The sequence below is a fragment of the Lactuca sativa genome, chromosome 7, assembly GCF_002870075.4.
Source record: "Lactuca sativa cultivar Salinas chromosome 7, Lsat_Salinas_v11, whole genome shotgun sequence".
NCBI classification, from domain to species: Eukaryota; Viridiplantae; Streptophyta; class Magnoliopsida; order Asterales; family Asteraceae; genus Lactuca; species Lactuca sativa.
This window is the reverse complement of record NC_056629.2, coordinates 34,729,947-34,750,247: the sequence shown is the minus strand read 5'-3', so window position 1 is coordinate 34,750,247 and position 20,301 is coordinate 34,729,947. Positions and strand designations below refer to the sequence as shown.

General features: G+C 35.9%; 2 protein-coding genes and 1 long non-coding RNA gene across 3 annotated transcripts; 1 reads left to right on the top strand and 2 right to left on the bottom strand.

Annotated features, from left to right (window-relative positions):
• Positions 1 to 353: 353 nt before the first annotated feature.
• LOC111880820 (uncharacterized) lies at positions 354 to 3,824 on the bottom strand. The gene is made up of 11 exons (XM_052765496.1): positions 3,636 to 3,824; positions 3,066 to 3,162; positions 2,804 to 2,865; positions 2,567 to 2,623; positions 2,225 to 2,284; positions 2,005 to 2,061; positions 1,834 to 1,876; positions 1,431 to 1,508; positions 1,019 to 1,337; positions 790 to 946; positions 354 to 720 (listed from the first exon to the last, which is right to left on the bottom strand). The coding sequence occupies exons 1-11, from the start codon at positions 3,771 to 3,773 to the stop codon at positions 631 to 633; spliced, it is 1,158 nt and encodes a 385-aa protein (XP_052621456.1). The 5' UTR covers positions 3,774 to 3,824; the 3' UTR covers positions 354 to 630.
• Positions 3,825 to 15,040: 11,216 nt separating this feature from the next.
• On the top strand, positions 15,041 to 19,500 carry LOC111880632 (cellulose synthase A catalytic subunit 8 [UDP-forming]). The gene is made up of 13 exons (XM_023877054.3): positions 15,041 to 15,221; positions 15,347 to 15,420; positions 15,523 to 15,574; positions 15,671 to 15,815; positions 15,939 to 16,211; positions 16,301 to 16,646; positions 16,721 to 16,858; positions 17,097 to 17,222; positions 17,405 to 17,617; positions 17,708 to 17,951; positions 18,053 to 18,252; positions 18,336 to 18,689; positions 18,778 to 19,500. Exons 1-13 carry the CDS (start codon positions 15,041 to 15,043, stop codon positions 19,360 to 19,362), a joined length of 2,931 nt encoding a protein of 976 aa, XP_023732822.1. The 3' UTR covers positions 19,363 to 19,500.
• On the bottom strand, positions 17,946 to 18,440 carry LOC122195222 (uncharacterized). Its single transcript, XR_006185206.1, has 2 exons — positions 18,299 to 18,440; positions 17,946 to 18,169 (listed from the first exon to the last, which is right to left on the bottom strand). It is a non-coding gene; the product is annotated as an uncharacterized LOC122195222 (long non-coding RNA).
• Positions 19,501 to 20,301: the final 801 nt, after the last annotated feature.

Below are 20,301 nucleotides of genomic sequence, written 5' to 3'. Positions count from 1 at the left end.
TGGGCCTTTTATCATGGGCATACTAGTTTATTTGGTGAATATACTGAAAAACAAAATCGGTTTATTCTAGGTATAATGCCTATGAGTTTTCTTGAAGAGTATTTTTCAATATGCTCTAAATGACTTTTTAAAGTTGCCTCATGAAGAACCGAAAATACTTTTGAGTTTTATGTGACTTTATGATATTTATCAGATTTCCAGCAAATGTTAATATGCTTCTTGGATGACTTAATTCTCATTATAACTATATGATACTCGTCCCATCATATTCACAAAAATTACTATTTTTGTTTTTTTTTTAACATTTTTTTTCTACAAAAGTTCAATAAAACATATTAAAAAATATATATATATTCTTATCGAACAGTACATTTTTTTTTTATTTTGACATAGTGGAAGAACACTATAAAATTCCATGCATATTTCTTTCAAGTATTTGATGGTGATGTTCATAGTTGCTTAAGTTCATAGACACATAAGATTTCTAAAAGACTTATTACAGATGTTCAAAATTGTGAAACCACTAAAATACCTAAATGACAATCAAATTGGAAAAAAAAAAAAAAAAAAAAAAAAAAAAAAAAAAAAGAAAACCCTTCAACAAATGAAGCCATTTCAGGTTACAATCGATTATGCAATTGTATAAACCTTCACTACTTTAGATGTATCACATACAACAAGATTATCCGAATCACTCGGGGTGCTGCACAGCCAATTCACCTACCAACATTTCAAAAAGTTAAAATACCAAAAATACCCTTCAAGAAAAAAGTGATGGAGTGGACTTACTTTTCTGTTCAAATTTATGTTTAAATGTAGAATGTCGGTATTGTCCCTGGTAGTTTGATCCACTTCAGAGAATCTTGACAAATTCCAAGCTTTCACAGCTTTATCATTTCCCCCTGATATAACATACCTTCCTTTCTCCCCAAACATAGAAAACGCCCTAAAAAATATCAAAAATTTTTATAATTAATTTTAATGTATTTAAACATAAAAGTCAAAAACAATGACTTACACACAAGATACAGCAGCAGTATGCCCTCCACATGAATAATCCAAACGCAATCTCGTCCGTTGATTTTGATCTTGTTTTTCGGGATTTTGAGATGAAGATTTTCCGTTTGACTTTGTTTGACCAGTTTTTCTAGCTTTAGATTTTGCAGCTGTGAATTCTGATTCGATATTTATTACATCAACAACACCATCACCTCTTGCCACCACACAAATTTTGTCAAGTTTTTCCAGCATATCAACTTCAGGAACTGCAATTGCATGGACAAAAGCAGGGTTGAAGCACTGGGCCCCACTACTGCTGCTCTCTGGATCAGACTTACCTAAAGGAAGAGAGAGAAAAAAAAAATTGTATATATTTAAAACTAATGAGGGCATTAACGTCTTTTGTACACATGAATTTCGCATAATCATACCCAAGTCCATAACTTTGAATGGTCGTCCTTTGGAGAAGTCCCACATTATAAGCTTTGAATCAAGCCCACCAGTGATTACTGCAAAAGAAACATGTTACAGTTTTGGTCCCTGAGTTTGTAAAAAATTTGTAGTTTTGGTCCCCAGATAGTTTCCTTTGCAATTTTAGTGTTTATTTTTAAAGTGTAACGATTTTGGTCCATCAGAATGTTCAAAATTTGTGTTTTCAAATTTCCTTATGCAATTTTGGTGCATATAGGAACCAAAATTGCAAAGAGGAAACTGTTTGGGACCATAACTGAGACTTTTGAACAAACTCAGGTACCAAAAAGGTAATTTACTCTTTGTTAAATAAGTAATATTCACAGATTAAAGGCAATATAAAAATTAAAAAAAAAAACACACCTTCCCAAGGTCTCCAAGGAAGAAACTGCACACTGCTACATATCTGAAAATAAATTAAGATGACAACCAAGAAAATTGTGTGTGTGTGTGTGTGTGTGTGTGTGTGGGGGGGGGGGGGGGGGGGGGGGGGGGGGGGGGAATGATTATGCAAGACAAATAATTTAAGGATACACTTTCATGGGCAGCTCTTAATGTCTTATAAAGGCATTTTTGGCGAATGTCAATAATCTGCAAGATAATAATCAGTATTAAGAGGAATAAATTAATGCTAAGATATAGAGCAGATAGAAAAAGAAGATTAAAAAAAAAAGATCATTAAACCAAAAATGACTATTGTAATCGTTGTTGTGAAGTAGAAAAAAAAATTAATCTATTAACTAAATAACCAAACCTTTATATCACCACCATCATCTGCAGCTGCTAGAAAAGATGATTTTGAGTTGCATGTGATCTGCATAGAAAGAAGTAGATGCTCAGTTATGATGCAAATGATAGCTACAATAACTTATGAGTTTAGATAAAGGTAAATTGCATGAAATAGAAACATACTTCAATTGATTTGTTTATTATAGCTTTCTATTTTCATTTTTTTCTATTGCAACATTGTACTTTGAAAACCTACCCAATCAGAAATGGAAGTGGATGCTATAATACACAAATAAATGAAAGTATATTGCTATTTGTTGAATGTAACTTTTCAGATAAAAGAAAAACAGATAATGTAAATCTGGACCTGGTTTATCTCCTCTTTATTGTAATTGAAATTCTCCAATGGCTTCCATGAGGCAAGCTACAAGATGAAGCTAAACATTGTCACCTCTAAAGAATAACCATGGAACAAGTAAGTTTTTTCTTTATGTAAATGAGTCAAACGAGTATGGGTGTCAAATAAAACCTAACAACTCAAAATCAACGAATAGTTTAAGTGTAATAAAAGGAGGATATGGGATGATTATCTAATCAAAATTACCATATGTATATCAAAAACCTTCACTTCATTTTCTGAAGAAATGTATATGATATCCTCATTCCCTGCAATACGAAAAAAATACAAGCAGCTTATTAAACTTTTCTTGAAAAAAGAAATAGCATAACATAATCTCCTGCATTTGCGCACCTAAACCAATTTTTTAGTTAAGTTAAACATGTTAACAAACAACTAAACCACAATATATTCATTTGAAACAACAGAGATAAATTGCTACAATGTATTGAAAACTAAGAGCACTAACCTGGTTTGAAGCATAAGGAGGAAATAGGATTTTGTGCAGCATCCATGGTAAACAAAAGATCTTTACATCGCATATCAAACCAGCAAACACACCCATCCTGCATATACCATGATATAATTCCATAGTCAGTACCATTTGATAAGCCTTCTGACCTAACATATTGTTTTTGAGGTTGAATGTTAATTAAATTGACTCCAAAATCCCTTGTTAGGTACTTAGGTTTAAAAAATTGTATCAAAATTTCCTTAAAATCTGAAGCCAAGCCTTGTGAACTCATACGTAATAACTTTGAGTAGCCTTAATGTAGTTAACAGGAATTCGTACTATATCAGGAAATTAATAGCATATTTAAGGTTAAATGTTAGTATTCGTAACCTCAAAAGCAACACAGCACAAATGCACGCAATGCGAAGAATTCCTATCAATTTCGTAGTTGAAATAGGTACGAACTCCTTAGTGAAGAGTTCGTCTCTCTTTTGGAATTAAGTGATTGGCAAGTGTCAATAAACAAACAGTAAAATGATAACACAACTGAAAGAGGCAAATTAAGAGGTGAGAAAGGGTGCGTACTTCGGATGAAGAAGCGATGAGGCCAGGACGATCGCGGGAAGCAATACAGCAGGTGGCGATGGCTTTATGACCTTTCAGCCGTCTTGCTTGTGGTCTAGTGGTAGGCGTGGCGTTCGTCTCCACACTCGATTCCGCCATTTTTGGTTCTCGCTACTGAACTGAACTTTCGGAGTAATTTATCACGTATTTATATTTTACACAATTTCATTATTGTTAGTTTAGTTTTTGTTATAAATATAAGGGCAAATCGGATAAAAGTAAGTTTGTATAAAAAATCAAGGGATAATGACTTAAAAGGAGGGTAATATATTTTTCGATTTGTATATATTTGGTCACTGAGATTATTTTTTGTTCATATTTACCTCTTTCAACTTGTTAAACTGTACACATTCAGTCCTTATGACCGGTTATTTGAGGTTAACCGGTAAAAATGTCTTGATAGGGTAATATATTTCTCATTTTGTACACATTTAGTCCTTAATATTTTTGTATACATTTAGTCCTTATTTTTTTTTTTTTTTTGCAAAATAATTTATTTTTGTGTTTGTACTCATTTCATACTTATGAATGTTTTCTTTAAGTTTTTCTCACATCTTACATGGAACAATCATTAACGAGGTGTTTTAGGTTTTTGATGCTTATATCTATCGCGATCTCAACTATTTGGTTGTTTGGGTCATGTGTTTTGAACGTCATAAATTTTTCATATTATCTGGGATTTTAACGATCTTTATATTTATGTGTTTGTATTTTAGTCTACTACAACTTTCATCAGATATTGTATGAAGAAATTACGACGTTTGGAATACAAAACCTAAACCAAACCACAAGACCTATGCACCCAAGCAGTCGAGGCCGCGATGGACATAAGCATCAACAGCCCCAAACACCTCATCAATCAGGGACGGACGCAGGATTTGGTAGTAGGTGTTGCCGGTAAGTAGAAAAAAGAAAAAAAATCAAAAAATATCGAAAAATGTACACTGCATACAGGAAAAAGCAGGGGTTGTCGGTGCCACTGCGGGCACCCAAAGAGAACCGTCCCTATCATCAATGATAGTCTCATGTTAGATGTCGTGAGAAAAACCCTAAATAAATCATTCATGAGTACTGAATTGATACAAAAACAAAAAATGACTTATTTTGAAACAAAAAAAAAAATATTAAGGACTAAATGTGTACAAAAATATTAAGGACTAAATGTGTACAAAATGATAAATATATTACCCTAATTAGCTTTACGGCAAAGGGATAGGCTTAGCCTATTGAATGGGGAGAGCTAGGCTGCATTCACCATCAAATAAGTCATTTTTCCTGGCTAACCTGTAGTAACCGGTCATAAGGACTGGATGTGTACAGTTTAACAAGTTGAAGGGGTAAATGTGGACGAAAAAAAAAACTCAGTGACCAAATGTGTACAGATCGAAAAATATATTACTCTTTTAAGTCATTATCCCAAAAATCAATTTTGATATTGTGTTTTTTTTTTCTCAATTAAGTTTTTAAGTTTACAATTTTATTACAAAACTTTATTTCTTCTGATTTTCTATCATGAAAATTTTATGCAATGTTTTTTTCAGTTCGCCTAAGTGGTTTATTATCTTAAATTAAGTGACGTAAGCAAGACAAAAAAAAAGGTTTAAAAATAGTCATTCCACCAATCTAATTTATTATAGAAATTAACAACTTGAACATTTTAAGTTTCAACAACAAGAATCAACTTTCAACCGTGGCCCGAGTAGAGTATAAGTGAGTCGAGCTACTTGGGATCGACTCATTAAAAGCTCGACTCGATATCGAATTAAACGAGCTTGAGCCGAGCTTGAGCCTAAAAATGAGGCTCGTTTATTAAACGAGCTTGAGCCGAGCTTCAGTTAATGGGCTCGCGAGCCTAAACGAGCTTAAACGAGCATATATATATATATATATATATATATATATATATATATATATATATATATATATATATATATATATATATATACACGTACGTACGTACTACGTACACACACACACACACACACATATATATATATATATATATATATATATATATATATATATATATATATATATATATATATATATATATATAGGCTCGTTTAGGCTCGATTAGGCTCATGAGCCCACTAAATTGCTCACGAGCCAAGCTCGAGCTTTATTTTAAGACTCGAATTGAGCTCGAGCTTCCTCAAAATTAAACGAGCCGAGCTCGAGCTCGGTTGGGCTCGGCTCGGCTCGTTTACACCCCTAGGCCCAAGTTTCATATGATCAATATGAACTTGTGTTTCCTCGATCGGTGATATATGAATATATAATTCAACAAGTAAGTTTCCATGTTTACAACTTCCATCATGCTCACTATAAAGTCGTGTGTGTATATATATACACATCATTCGAGTAAACATAACTATTGTAACATCCCCCTCTGACACGTATCGCAATATTGTCCGCTTTGGGCCACTCGGCACGAGGACTTCCCAGGGGGTCACCCATCCTGGTATTACTCCCGCCCGAGCACGCTTAACTGTAGACTTCTTACACTCGGCACGAGGACTTCACAGGGGGTCACCCATCCTGGTATTACTCCCGCCCAAGCACGCTTAACTGTAGACTTCTTATGGGATCTGCTGCCCTCACAGCTTTTAAACGCGTTGTGATAGGGAAGGTATCCACACCCCTTATAAGGAATGCTTAGTTCTCCTTCCCAGCCGATGTAGGATCAGATCTAACCCACTTTCACCCCCCATTATAGGGTTCGACGTCCCCGTGGAACACATCGACCCGTGCCCTGGCTCTGATACCATTTGTAACATCCCCCTCTGGCACGTATCGCAATATTGTCCGCTTTGGGCCACTCGGCACGAGGACTTCCCAGGGGGTCACCCATCCTGGTACTACTCCCGCCCGAGCATGCTTAACTACAGAGTTCTTATGGGATTTGCTGCCCTCACGGCTTTAAAACACGTTGTGATAGGGAAGGTATCCACACCCCTTATAAGGAATGCTTAGTTCTCCTTCCCAGCCGATGTGGGATCAGATCTAACCCACTTAAAACTGTGACATCCCCTATTTTTCATGGCTAGAAAGACCAATTTTGTTTATGCTTTATAAAAATCAGAGTACTTCTTTTTATAAAAATGTTGCGGAATTTGTTCCCAGAAAATACGATAAATACGTTATTAAAACATTTTCGAAGAAACGTATTTATTTCATTTTAAAACGTTTTGGATGTCATCGTTAATACAGAAATATAAGCATAAACAGAACTTACAATTATTTACACTAGTGATCTACATCTCTTTAAATCTCTCAGTGTAATGTCACTTCATATCGTCACCTGTGATATAAATAAACTGAGCGGGTCAGCTGATTCCTTGCATCGTCAGCTGCTTCGTCAAGGATCATTTGAAATGCTCTTGCCTTTGGTTTCGCCGGCACATTTGGCTTTGTAGCCCCTTCTCTCTTTGGGAAATCTTGCTTGAAGTGCCCTTCCTCGTTACATTCGTAACACACCCTTTTGTTAAATTTACACTCGTTCGCATAATGCCCATGCTTCCCACACTTGAAACAAGTCACCTCCTCACCGCATTTTCCAGAGTGTTTCTTTTTGCACTTCTCGCACCATCTTTCTTCACTCCCTCCTCCTCTAAACTTCCTTGTATTGGACTTGCTACTCTCATCGGGATTCGCAGACCCCTCAAACTTCCTCTTTTCGCCAACCTCGGTCTTGTTGGCGGCTCTTCCCTTGATCATATCCTCAACCGACTTGGCAGCCCAGATAGCTGCCTCCAAGTAGGTGCCTGACGCACTGGCACTGCGTACTCCCATGGAAGTCCCTTTGCGTACTTATCAATTTTCGCCAGCTCATCCAGAACAAGACGCAAGGCAAACTCCATCTTTTCTGTGAAGTTGTTCGTGTACTCATCGATTGACATGCTTCCTTTCTTCAGAGTCAGGAATTGGTTTTCTAGCTCAAGCAAATTTTGGGCTGAGCAGTACTTACGTTTGAATTGCACCAGAAACTCTGCCCATGTCAGTTGTAGGGGCTCATTGGGGCTCAAAGTCTTCCCTAGGGTATTCCACCAGCGAACAGCGCCTCCTCTGAATTAACGTACTGCAAACGTGGTTTGTAGCTTGCCTTTGCAACCACATGTCATGAAGGCCAATTCCATCTCTGAGATCCAATCCATGACTCCGATCGGATCTTCCTTCCCAGTGAAATTAGATGGCTTGCAAGTTAGAAAATCTTTGTACTTGCATCCATTCCTCTCGACTCCTTCATATTGATTGTTCCTCCTAATCACCGGTGGATCAGCTTGACCAATGGTCCTGCTGTCGTTCCCTTCCTCAGACTGCCCGTCATTCAGCTCGGGCTGCTCAATAGGCATCGTAAGTTCCTCTCGAGCTTGTTGAAGTAAACGCCTTGTTTCCTCCATTTGACGATCCAACATCACCTGGATCATCGCTTGCACTCCGACCATCGTTATTGGCTCAGCAGCGGCTAACACAACCGGTATCTGCTCAATCACCGGGGGCTGATCTCGGTTCCCATTTGCATTCACGTTTCCGCTACGGGTTCTTGCCATCTTGATCTATACAACGAATAAGGTGAATCTAGATCTTTACTTAGGATTGGCGGTTAAATCATCCGTATCACTCCGAAACATTTATATGCTAGTTCTAATATTGTAGTCGTACATTTAGAATCTAAACACATAAGGTTTCCAGATCCGGTCGGCAACAGACCATAGATCCGAACAACTAACAGCATATCAGGCACAAGTATTTACCACATAAAAGCATTTTAGGCACAATTCCTAAAATAAGCTAGTGCTCACACCTCACAATCATCGCTTAGCATTCTAAGTTTAAGTCTAGAAATAAATCCATATTCCTAGTTCGCTTAAACTAATGCTCTGATACCAACTGTGACATCCCTTATTTTTCACGGCCAGAAAGACCGATTTTGTTTATGCTTTATAAAAATCAGAGTACTTCTTTTTATAAAAATGTTGCGGAATTTGTTTCCAGAAAATACGATAAATACGTTATTAAAACATTTTCGAAGAAACGTATTTATTTCATTTTAAAACGTTTTGGATGTCATCGTTAATACAGAAATATAAGCATAAACAGAACTTACAATTATTTACACTAGTGATCTACATCTCTTTAAATCTCTCAGTGTAATGTCACTTCATATCGTCGCCTGTGATATAAATAAACTGAGCGGGTCAGGTTGGGAAACCTAGTGAGTACATAGGGTTTTCAACCCACAATAATATAATTATTATGTTCGATCATCAAACAATTAACCCAATTACCCATCCCCATTATCTTCTTTATTCTTAAGGATCTACCATAAGAATCAGCTATTTCTCATTCATTCATTCCTAAGGATCATCCTAAGGAAACAACATGAAGTCCATTGTTGCCAATGACACATTGGTTAAGCGCAACTGCTAATCTTGTCACTTAGGCGCAGCTGCCAGAATTGTGACATTTTCTATGAGGTGCTTCTGCCGATATTGACCTTTAAACGCTAATGTCATGGTCATAAGGCTCCCCATTAGGCGCAACTGCCGATACTGTCCTTAGAGCGCAGCTGCTAGGACGTTTACCGTACATCTAAAACATCAACGGGTTGTGGCGCAGCTGCCAGTGCTCATCTATAGGGTATTAGGTCCACTGCTGCCAATGTATACCTATAAGGCACTAGGTCCATGCTACTAATGTTCCTCTATTTCAGCTTTTATCCTTCATCATTCATCTACACATGTTTTACCCAACATATTTTGTAGATATAAAATACTTTACACAGTTTACATCATTTAAAACATGTATAAAAATCTTTCACCAGCATAGACAGCAAGTATTCAGACAATATGCACACATAGTATGTAATTTATAATAAAATACTTCATATCTATGTGTAAGCTAAAAGGGACCATGCACTCACCTGAGTAGGTGGTGACTCAGCACTCGAACAGCGCTTCGATACTCTCAAAACAATTTCCTTCGATAAAACCTAGTATCAATACCACTAGGGTTTAGTCTAACGATAACCGCGACAAACTAATATTCTGACTATTATTATTATTATATAAGCGTTAAATAACACTCAATATAACTCATAATAATAGCCCAAATACTCATTATAAGTTCCTAATAATGTTACTATATTAAAACATAAGCTATACTAAAGATAGGTTAGGCGTAGCTCACTTACAGCGGGTTTTCTCGAAAAACGGGCTTCACTGGAGCAGCGTTCCCGAGCCGAAAGGCTCTTTTCTCGGGACGCCGGGAGCCTCGGGGCTTCCTTCGGGTGCTAGGGGGTTTACATAGGCTTTTAAGGGGGTTAGGGGGCTAGAGAGAGAGTCTAGAGAGAGAAAGAATAGTTTAGGAAGGTGTAAAGAATGAGGGAACCCGGCACCTCTATTTATAGGGGTGCTGATTGGCCTACTCGCCGAGTAGGGGGGCCTAGTCGCCGAGTTGGTCCATGTGGTGGCCTTCTGGTGGTGCCACGTGTCCAATTCTGGTGGTGCCACGTCACCCCCTATCGTGTATCAGCCTTCGAACTTAGAAAAATCATAACTCTCGCATACGAGCTCCGTTTTCGACGTTCTTTATATCCACGCGTAGGTAAAATCAAGATCTACAACTTTCATTTAGACTCTGTCGGCTAATTCTCGACCGATCTCAAATTTAACAGTAGGAGGCGTTTAGACTGTTAAATGACCGCGAAGAATTTGTAACTCCTTCATACGAACTCCGTTTTCGTCAATCTTTTTACCGTTGAGTTCCTATTAATGAGATCTTCAACTCTCATTTAGGTCGCGTAAGCCAAAAACCGCTCGAACTAAAATTCGAGTTTCGGGTCGTGCACTACTAAGCCGAATCTTAGAAAAATCATAACTTCCTAATACGAAGTCAGATTTGGGCGTTCTTTTTATCGACACTCTTAGTTTAACATATTCTACAACTTTCGTTTAGATTGCTAAGGCTAAATCTTGCTCTATCATAAATTCACTATTTACGCTTTCCGGTGCCGTGCCGGTTTTGCCGTAAAACTTCGACGGGCCATAACTTCTTCGTTATAACTCGGATTTCGGCGTTCTTTATATGTACGGAAACCTTGTGACATATTCTACAACTTGGTTAAGGTTATTTATTCTAAATAATCTTTTTGTCGAAAAGTCGTTTTCGACCCCTATTGCCTCTAATTTGACTAGCCCGGATCTGCGGGCGTTACAACTATTCATCATGCATTTATCATATTAACATATAAAATGTGACGACTAGAATCATGTATTTGTTAACCTGGAATCATTTATCAAATCATGTATTTAACCAGTTATTTTCAAAAAGACCGACATGCAACAATATAACACCGCCTAGTGAATTCACTATATGTTAATCTTATTTTCTACCTTCGTTTCACGTTCTTAAACTCAAATAGATATGTTTTCCGGTTTTATATCACAGCATGTTAACGTTTCATAATTGAAATGAAGAGAAACACATTATTTTTGTGTATGAATGCATGTTCATGAAGAAAAAAATATAAAACACATAAGATTTATGTGGTTCATACTTCACATACTATTAGATAATTATGTTATATTCATAGACAAAGTAGAAAATTTTAATTATTTTGTAATACTATTAGATAATTATGTTATATTCATAGACAAAGTAGAAAATTTTAATTATTTTGTAATAAAGTTGACAATCAAATAGAGTTTTTATGTATAAAGCTAAATATTTGATATGGAACCTAGCAGTAAAACTGCCAACTATTTAATTTCAACCATATACTGCAATAACAATGTAACATCCCAAAAAAAAGTTATATCGTTTAAAACATTTTATAATGAAACATTCAATATGTTTCCCTTAAAACTTTCAAAATGTAATATCATAGTTACTAAAAGAAAACTATTTAAAACCAGTGCGTAAGTCAAAACCCAGGTTTCATAAAGTTAAGTCACAAGTAATCAAAACATTCGGAATGTGAATACCATGGGCAGTCATGCTTGGTTTTTTTCCTTATATGTACAATAAGGTTGAAGGTCCTGAAAAGGTAAATAAATATTGGGTAAGTTGTAAGCATAAAGGTTAGTGGACATACAAATTATTCGTCTACTAAATTAATCATATACCTTCACATAGCGTGTACTTCACATAACATTCATATATTATATCGTATAGAAGTTCCTAACACATATTGTCGGTACTAACCCTACACTAGCAGACTAGTTCCCTGAAAGGCTTGTCTCATACACTGCAATACTTGGAACCTTCCCTCGAAGGGCTTGTCATGATCATCCACACCTTAACTATTTCCCCCCGAAAGGGATTGTAATGGTCAAGATCTCTAACATTACACATATACATGCATAGTCAACATAATAAACAAATTAATGTAACTCACTTAAATAACAAGTCGTATGAACAATACTCCTGCCGTAAGCTATGATAAACTTCGTTTTCTCTAAACTCGTATATACCATACAATAATCTCTACTTAGACCGCATCTCGAATCATTACTTAGTAATACTTATATCATACTTTATTTTTACTTTTACTTTCGTTACAACAATCTGTTCATGGATAGATTTACCCTCTTAAACTCATTTTTTCAGTAAGGTTATTACTTATTGTTAAATTCACTCCTTTACCTTTTCATTGATATATAATACACATTATAACGATTTTTTATTGATTTTATATGAATTTAAGAAGTAATGGCACATTGCAACAAAATGTTTACCAATCTCTTGATTGCATTGAACAAAACGGGATAAACGATCTACTTACAACCAGAATCAGCCTAGGAAGTTTGTAGATAAAAGCTAGTAGACATTCATAACTTTCCAACTATATAAATTACACTTTCAAACAATTTTGAGGGAATTTTTTATAATTTCTAGAAATGCGAGGCAAATTCATGATTTATAGCATTAAAGTTATTAAGTCAACTTTCACCCCTACCTATTAAGCACTTAATGACAAAACTTTTACTTAATACTTTCAGTGGTTTAAGAGCTCATAAGTAATACATCAATACGTGTGTCAAGGGTGGTTTGATGGATTAAGAACATGGCTTACATAGGCTTAACAATATGAGGGTTTTACTTAAAACCATAGCTTTCAACACTAGGGTGTTGGGTTAAGCTTTCAACTTAACCCCTTAAGATTAGAATTCCATCATAAGGCTAAATCAATGAATTCTTTTTACATCCACCACATTGTGGTGCTTTATGATGGCTATATGGTGGTGGTTTGGCGGTAAGAACTCTTACATCAAATGTAGATTGCTAAAATAAAGAAAATAGAGGAAAATGGACTTCATGGCTTAATTACTCAACTTTTTTAAGGTTGGAAACAGTAATACAACAACTAACCCTCGTTGGAACCCTTGTGTTGGTGTCATGTTGGTTCGCTGGCAGCCATGGTTGTCAGCGGTGGTGAATTATGGTAGTGACTAGTGTTTTTGATGGTAGCAAGTAAAGAATAAGAAAAAGAAAAGAACTTACTTACGGTTGGAACGCTTGATCACCACCCCCCCCCCCCCCCAACCAACCCTCTTATCTCCCTTTTTCGGCAGAGCTCGAGCGGCACCTCTTTTTCTAGCGACCCTCTTCTCTCGCCTCTTTCTTTCTCTCACTATTGTGATGCGTCGAACTCTAAAAAGAGGGGTAAAATGGTGTTTAAGGTTAGGGCATCCATAATGCATGAAACTTATTAGAGTTTAATGGATTGATATATCATCATTATACTCTCCATACAACTCTACCAAAAAATTTCTACAATGCATTAAACTCTTCAATTAAATATATTTATAAAATCTAATTTATTACAAATTTAATAATTGAAAGGTTTTTTTTTCCCATTGAAAAATTCAACAGTCATTGAACTCCATATCTATTGAGTGTGAATTAGACATGTCATCTCATTCAACTCTTTTATTGAATTATTCATTCGAGATGTTTTTAGCCGGTATATATACGCTAGTTTTGTGACTTGGGCAGCTAGTAGAATCGTCCCATCCTTTACGCTATTTTTCTCTTGCCATTGCCATGTCGGAATAACGCTATTCGGTGTTGCTCGTAGCGAGTGGCCTTAGCCGTGTATTTGTAAAGTTGCATATCAGATTGCGCCAACACTATACAATATACATATATAAATATGATTAAATCCAGTTAAACTAAATACTTTATTTTTATAAAATATATGTAGTGGTAAAGTAAAATAATTTGATTTATAAAAAATGAAATAAATTTTCATGTAAACTTTATGTAAAATAAAATACTTTAATTTATAAAATAATATTATTTGTCAAATTTACATTATTTAACACATTACAATATTTGGGTAAGCTTTTAAATCAAGTTTCTTTATCGTTATTAATTTATTAATTAAAATTAATTCCGATCCACGCACTGCTTTGTTTATTTAAAAGAATTGACCAATAGTTTTAAATCATGATATGTTTTCTATGATAATTTTTAGTAAAAAAATAGAACTTTTTGGATGAATGGAGTATCCTCTAAGACATAAGAGAAGAAATTGGTTATGGACTTAAATCAATTTTGTTTCACAATTATAATGATAATAACTATCTAAACAAAGTAATAAACTCTTTAATAAAAAAAATGTTCAATAAAATCTCAATATTTTATGTCAGTTTTCAAAAATTTTATTTTTTTAAACACAAAAGTTCGGATTATTTTATATTTTGCCTAAATTTATAAAACAATTCTTTTTCTTTTCAATAGAAAAAATAACAAATTATCGTATAAAATTAAATAATTTAGATTTTTTATTCAAAAAGTTAAATATTGAGATTAAACCACAAACTAATCTAAATTATTGAAACTTTATCAAAATTTTCATATAAAAAATTCAAAAAATAATGTTTATATAATAGTTAAAATTTAATAATTATTTATTTTTTGTGGCAAATTAGAAAAAAAAAAATGGCAAAAAAACACTTCAACAACTAGGATTTGTACATTACGCATTAAATATTGTACATTTATCAGGTCATTGTCAGGTATGCCGACGGGATGAACAAACCCCATCTGCAAGACTGCAACTCTAACAGCATTCCTTCACATTCCCGCAAAAATTTTAAACCTTCACACCATGAAAATCACCTTTCTTTTGCTTCAAAATCTCAATTCTAGAAAGACACCAACATCCCACCCTCCATACCAGCAACCCTTCCTTTTCACTAATCCTGAAATGGCGCACCAACCTCACATATCATACCCTATTCCGCTCATCCGAATTCCATATAAAGAAAAGGAAGAACAAATGAAGGAACCAAGTCGAGTCAATTTCGCAGCATTTGCGAGATAAAACCCAATCCAATTGGGGTTTAGAGCGAAGCGAAATGATGCACCCGGAGATGCCGATTTGCAACACCTGTGGCGAACAAGTTGGGTTTGTTTCGAATGGGAGTGGAGTGTTTGTCGGCTGCCATGAGTGTAATTTCCCGATCTGTAAAGCTTGTTTGGATTATGAGATCAAGGAAGGGCATAATGCTTGTATACAATGTGGTACCCCTTATGATGGTATTAGTTCTAAAAACCCTTTCTTCGGATTTTTTTTGCTTTTGATTCGCATATGAACTTGAAATTGGGAATTTCCTTTATTGTTACTTTATAACTAAACCAACTTGTATTTTCCGATTATACAGGAAGCTTAACAAATGTTGCAGAAAAGGAGCCTGTCACCCACACTACCATGGCTTGTCACCTTAATCACAGTCAGGTATAACTACAAGTCATAAACATGGCGAATTTAACCATTTTTACCAAAAGTTATATAATTTGAATACAATTCACATTGAATTTTCCATATTCTTTGGTGAAGGATGCTGGACTTCATGCAAGAAATATAAGCACTGTATCAACAGTGGATAGTGGTGAGTCACATTGAATTTTGAGTCATTCAGATATTTTGGAGCTTCAATTTTATAATCAAATAATCTTTCTTTGTTTTTCTTTTTTTTTTCATGAAGAAATGATTGATGAAGATGGGAACCCAATCTGGAAGAACAGGGTCGAAAGTTGGAAGGATAAAAAGAACAAGAAAAAAAAGAGTGTCGCTAAAGTTGCTAAAGAAGTTCAAATTCCTGTAGACCAACAAATGGGTGAAAAGCAGGGGTAAGAACATTACATTTTAGTTCCTTTTCCCTTTTTAGTAAAATCAAAATTATAATTAAAAGTTGCAACTTGACAACTTCTAATATGGTTTAACTAATGAGAACTAATAATTGTTACTTACAGGTCAACAGAGGCGAATGCAATGCAACCACTTTCACAAATAGTTCCAATTCCAAAGAGCCAAATCACACCTTATAGAGTTGTAATTATAGTGCGATTGATCATTTTGGGACTTTTCTTTCATTACAGAATAACAAACCCAGTTGAAAGTTCTTATGGTTTATGGCTAACTTCTGTTATTTGTGAGATCTGGTTTGCTATTTCTTGGGTCTTGGATCAATTCCCCAAATGGTGTCCCATCAATAGAATTACTTTCACCGATGAACTATCCGCAAGGTAAAAAAAAACACATTTAACTAAAAAATTGGAATAGAAACTAAAAACTAAAAACTAAAATACATTCCATATGTATCTATCTATCATAGGTATGAAAGAGAAGGTGAGCCTTCACAACTTGCGGCTGTTGACTTCTTTGTGAGCACAGTTGACCCTTTGAAAGAGCCTCCTCTAATCACAGCCAATACTGTACTTTCAATCCTAGCTGTTGATTACCCCGTTGATAAAGTCTCATGTTATGTCTCGGATGATGGTGCTGCAATGCTTTCGTTTGAATCCCTTGTTGAAACCGCGGAGTTTGCAAGGAAGTGGGTCCCGTTTTGTAAACGGTTTTCAATTGAGCCACGTGCACCTGAATTTTACTTCTCCCAAAAGATCGATTACTTGAAAGATAAAGTCCAACCTTCATTTGTGAAGGAACGTAGAGCAATGAAAGTATGTTTCAAAGAGTTTATTATGTTGATTTGGAAAAATCGAAAATTAAAGTACATTGTTTGTATGTTTTGTAGCGGGATTATGAGGAGTATAAAGTGAGGGTAAATGCTTTAGTGGCTAAAGCTCAGAAAACCCCGGAAGAAGGATGGACCATGCAAGATGGAACGCCGTGGCCGGGAAATAACACACGTGACCACCCGGGAATGATTCAGGTGCAAAAGACGTTTTTGTCCTTCTGCTCCTAATTATTGAAAATAGCCCTAGAAAGTTTATCGTGTCCCGTGTAACAAATGCAAAATGAGGTCTAGGTTCATTGAACCTGGACATCACCTTTATGTTAGCTATGGGACCGGTTGGTGGGAGTTACAGGAGTGGTGTTTACTTTTCTTGTCATAAACAAACATGTTTGATCAAGTGTCGTTAGATAACCATCATTTTGCGTATTTTCAGGTTTTCCTAGGACACAGTGGGGCCCGCGACATTGAAGGAAATGAGCTTCCTCGGCTAGTTTATGTATCTAGAGAGAAGAGGCCCGGATATCAACACCACAAAAAGGCCGGCGCTGAAAATGCTCTGGTAAATCTTAAATTACATCGTCACACCATGTTGTCTGGATAAATAATGTTCAAAAAATATTTGATAAAAAGATGTCACAAAGTGTTTGTTAGGCTTATTGACTTAATCGTGAAAGTGTTTGTTACCTGACTTTCTCTATTAAGTTGTTCTTTCTGTATTAAGTAAAATGTTTCTTTTATCAGGTTAGGGTTTCTGCGGTTCTCACAAATGCACCCTATATTCTTAATTTGGATTGTGATCACTATGTAAACAATAGCAAGGCAGTTCGAGAGGCGATGTGTTTCTTGATGGACCCACTAGTTGGTCGTGATGTTTGCTATATACAATTCCCTCAAAGATTTGATGGTATTGACCGAAGTGATAGATACGCCAATCGAAACACGGTTTTCTTTGATGTAAGCCTCATAATGATTGAGAAATTGTTACCGAATAAATCATGTAAAAAAATATTAATGAAGTTGTGGCATTCTTTTTGTTAATTTTAGGTTAATATGAAAGGATTAGATGGCATTCAAGGGCCGGTTTATGTGGGAACGGGTTGTGTGTTCTATAGGCAAGCTTTATATGGTTATGGACCTCAATCTCTACCCGCATTATCAAAGCCTTCTTCTTCATCTTCGTGGTGTTGTTGTGGACCCAAGAAGCCTAAGAAAGATCTAGAAGAGTTTCAACGTGATTCTAGAAGAGATGATTTAAATGCTGCCATTTTTAACCTTAAAGAGATTGAAAGTAAGACATATTTATTTTCTTTCTGCAGTAAAAAAGGAACACTCATACATAGCTCATATACAGATTGAAACAACACCTGAGTGAATGGGATGTTTGTGCAGGTTATGATGATTATGAGAGGTCATTACTCATCTCTCAAATGAGCTTTGAGAAAACTTTTGGCATGTCATCTGTGTTTATAGAATCCACTTTAATGGAAAATGGAGGATTAGCCGAATCTGCAAACCCAGCCACCATGATCAACGAAGCAATTCATGTCATTAGTTGTGGATATGAAGAGAAAACCGCATGGGGCAAAGAGGTAAATAACTCAAAACAGTTCTACTTTCACCATTTTATCAACTTACCTAATTAAATGATGAAAACTTTTTGCAATATGAACAGATTGGATGGATATATGGATCAGTCACAGAAGATATCTTGACAGGATTCAAGATGCATTGTAGAGGATGGAGATCGATATATTGTATGCCAGTAAGACCTGCATTCAAAGGATCAGCTCCGATCAATTTGTCCGATCGTTTGCACCAGGTTTTGCGATGGGCTCTTGGATCCGTCGAAATTTTCTTAAGCAGACACTGTCCGTTGTGGTACGGATGGGGCGGCGGACGCCTGAAATTGCTTCAAAGACTCGCGTATATAAACACCATTGTTTACCCCTTCACCTCTCTCCCTCTAGTTGCATACTGTACGTTGCCGGCGATCTGTCTTCTCACCGGAAAATTCATCATACCAACGGTAATCAGTAATCACCAATTTCATAGATCACGAAATTAAAACATCACATCAATAGCAAATAGTAATTGCATTTGTTCTTCGATTTCAGCTTTCGAATCTGGCAGCAGTTTGGTTTCTGGGCCTTTTCTTATCGATCATTACAACCAGTGTGTTGGAAATCCGATGGAGCGGCGTTAGTATCGAAGAGCTCTGGCGTAACGAGCAGTTTTGGGTGATCGGTGGTGTCTCCGCCCATCTGTTCGCCGTTTTCCAGGGATTCCTGAAAATGTTGGCGGGAGTGGATACGAACTTCACCGTGACCAGCAAATCCGCCGACGATCTGGAGTTCGGCGAGCTTTATATGATAAAATGGACCACCGTTTTGATCCCTCCGACGACGCTTCTGGTTGTGAATTTGGTCGGAGTGGTGGCGGGATTTTCCGATGCGCTTAACAAAGGGTATGAGGCGTGGGGCCCGCTTTTTGGGAAGGTGTTCTTTGCGTTTTGGGTGATTCTTCATTTGTATCCGTTTTTGAAAGGGCTGATGGGAAGGCAAAACCGGACTCCAACGATTGTGATTTTGTGGTCGGTGTTGTTGGCGTCGGTGTTCTCGCTTGTGTGGGTGAAGATCGATCCGTTTGTTAGTAAAGGGGATTCGAGTCTTACGCAAGGATGCATTGCGATTGATTGTTGATTTGTTGGGTATAAATTGTAATTTTTGAAATTTAGATCTTTTTGGTTCGAATGAGTGTTGTGTATGTTTGTTTGGAGAAATGTAATTGATGGGAAAACTTTAATGGAATATAAGAATTTCATTACATGATTATGCGTACATGATACTTGTGAAAATTCTTTATTAATTGGTTAAAAGGTTATGTTTGTGTGACATTTTTTTAGATAAATATTAGTATTTTTTTAGGGTTTATAAGGTCAAACGCAATTAAGAATGTGTAGATTAAAAAACTAATGAACACAATAATAAATGTGGCCCATATGATCGGGATAACTGTGTTGCGTCATGAGGTTTACTAGTAGAAACAATATCTAAGGGTGTAAAAGAACCAACCGAACTTTCGGCGAGAAGTTCGTTAATTTAATAATTGAACACAACTTATCACTCAATTACTTAAGCGAACGAACATGAATAATAGTCTCGTTCTTCAACATTCGTTTATGTTGTTTGTTTACGGTCGTTTATATTCGTTAATTTAAGTTTTTTTTTTTATGTTTATACATGTTCAATTATTCTTTATTATATTACTATATTATATGTTCGTTTATGTCCATATATGTTCAATTGTGTTTGTTTATCATTGTTCGTTTAACATGTTCACGAACATAAACAAGGTAATTTGTTAAATGAATGAAAATGAACAAGAAAACTCGTTCGTTTATCCATTTGTGTTAGTTCGTTTGTTCGATTAACTTAAACGAGCAAACATAAACAAACCCTTATTCGTAGGGCTGTAAACAAACCGAACGTTCGACTAACTGTTCGACGGGAAATTCGTTTATGTTCGTTTATTAAATAAATGAACGAACATGAACATAAATTTCCGTTAAAAGAACAAACGTGAACAATGGTCACGCTAGTTCATTTACGTTCGTGAACGGTCATTTATGTTGCTCGTTT

Excerpts from the sequence above, each read along its gene's own strand:
- LOC111880632 (XM_023877054.3), top strand. The coding sequence starts at position 15,041 with ATGATGCACCCGGAGATGCCGATTTGCAACACCTGTGGCGAACAAGTT. Across the intron at positions 17,223-17,404 it reads CCGGCGCTGAAAATGCTCTG|GTTAGGGTTTCTGCGGTTCT; the intron begins GTAAATCTTAAA and ends TTCTTTTATCAG. Across the intron at positions 18,690-18,777 it reads GAAAATTCATCATACCAACG|CTTTCGAATCTGGCAGCAGT; the intron begins GTAATCAGTAAT and ends CTTCGATTTCAG.
- LOC111880820 (XM_052765496.1), bottom strand. The coding sequence starts at position 3,773 with ATGGCGGAATCGAGTGTGGAGACGAACGCCACGCCTACCACTAGACCA. Across the intron at positions 2,285-2,566 it reads ATAAAGAGGAGATAAACCAG|ATCACATGCAACTCAAAATC; the intron begins GTCCAGATTTAC and ends CTTTCTATGCAG. Across the intron at positions 1,509-1,833 it reads TCCTTGGAGACCTTGGGAAG|TAATCACTGGTGGGCTTGAT; the intron begins GTGTGTTTTTTT and ends TTTCTTTTGCAG.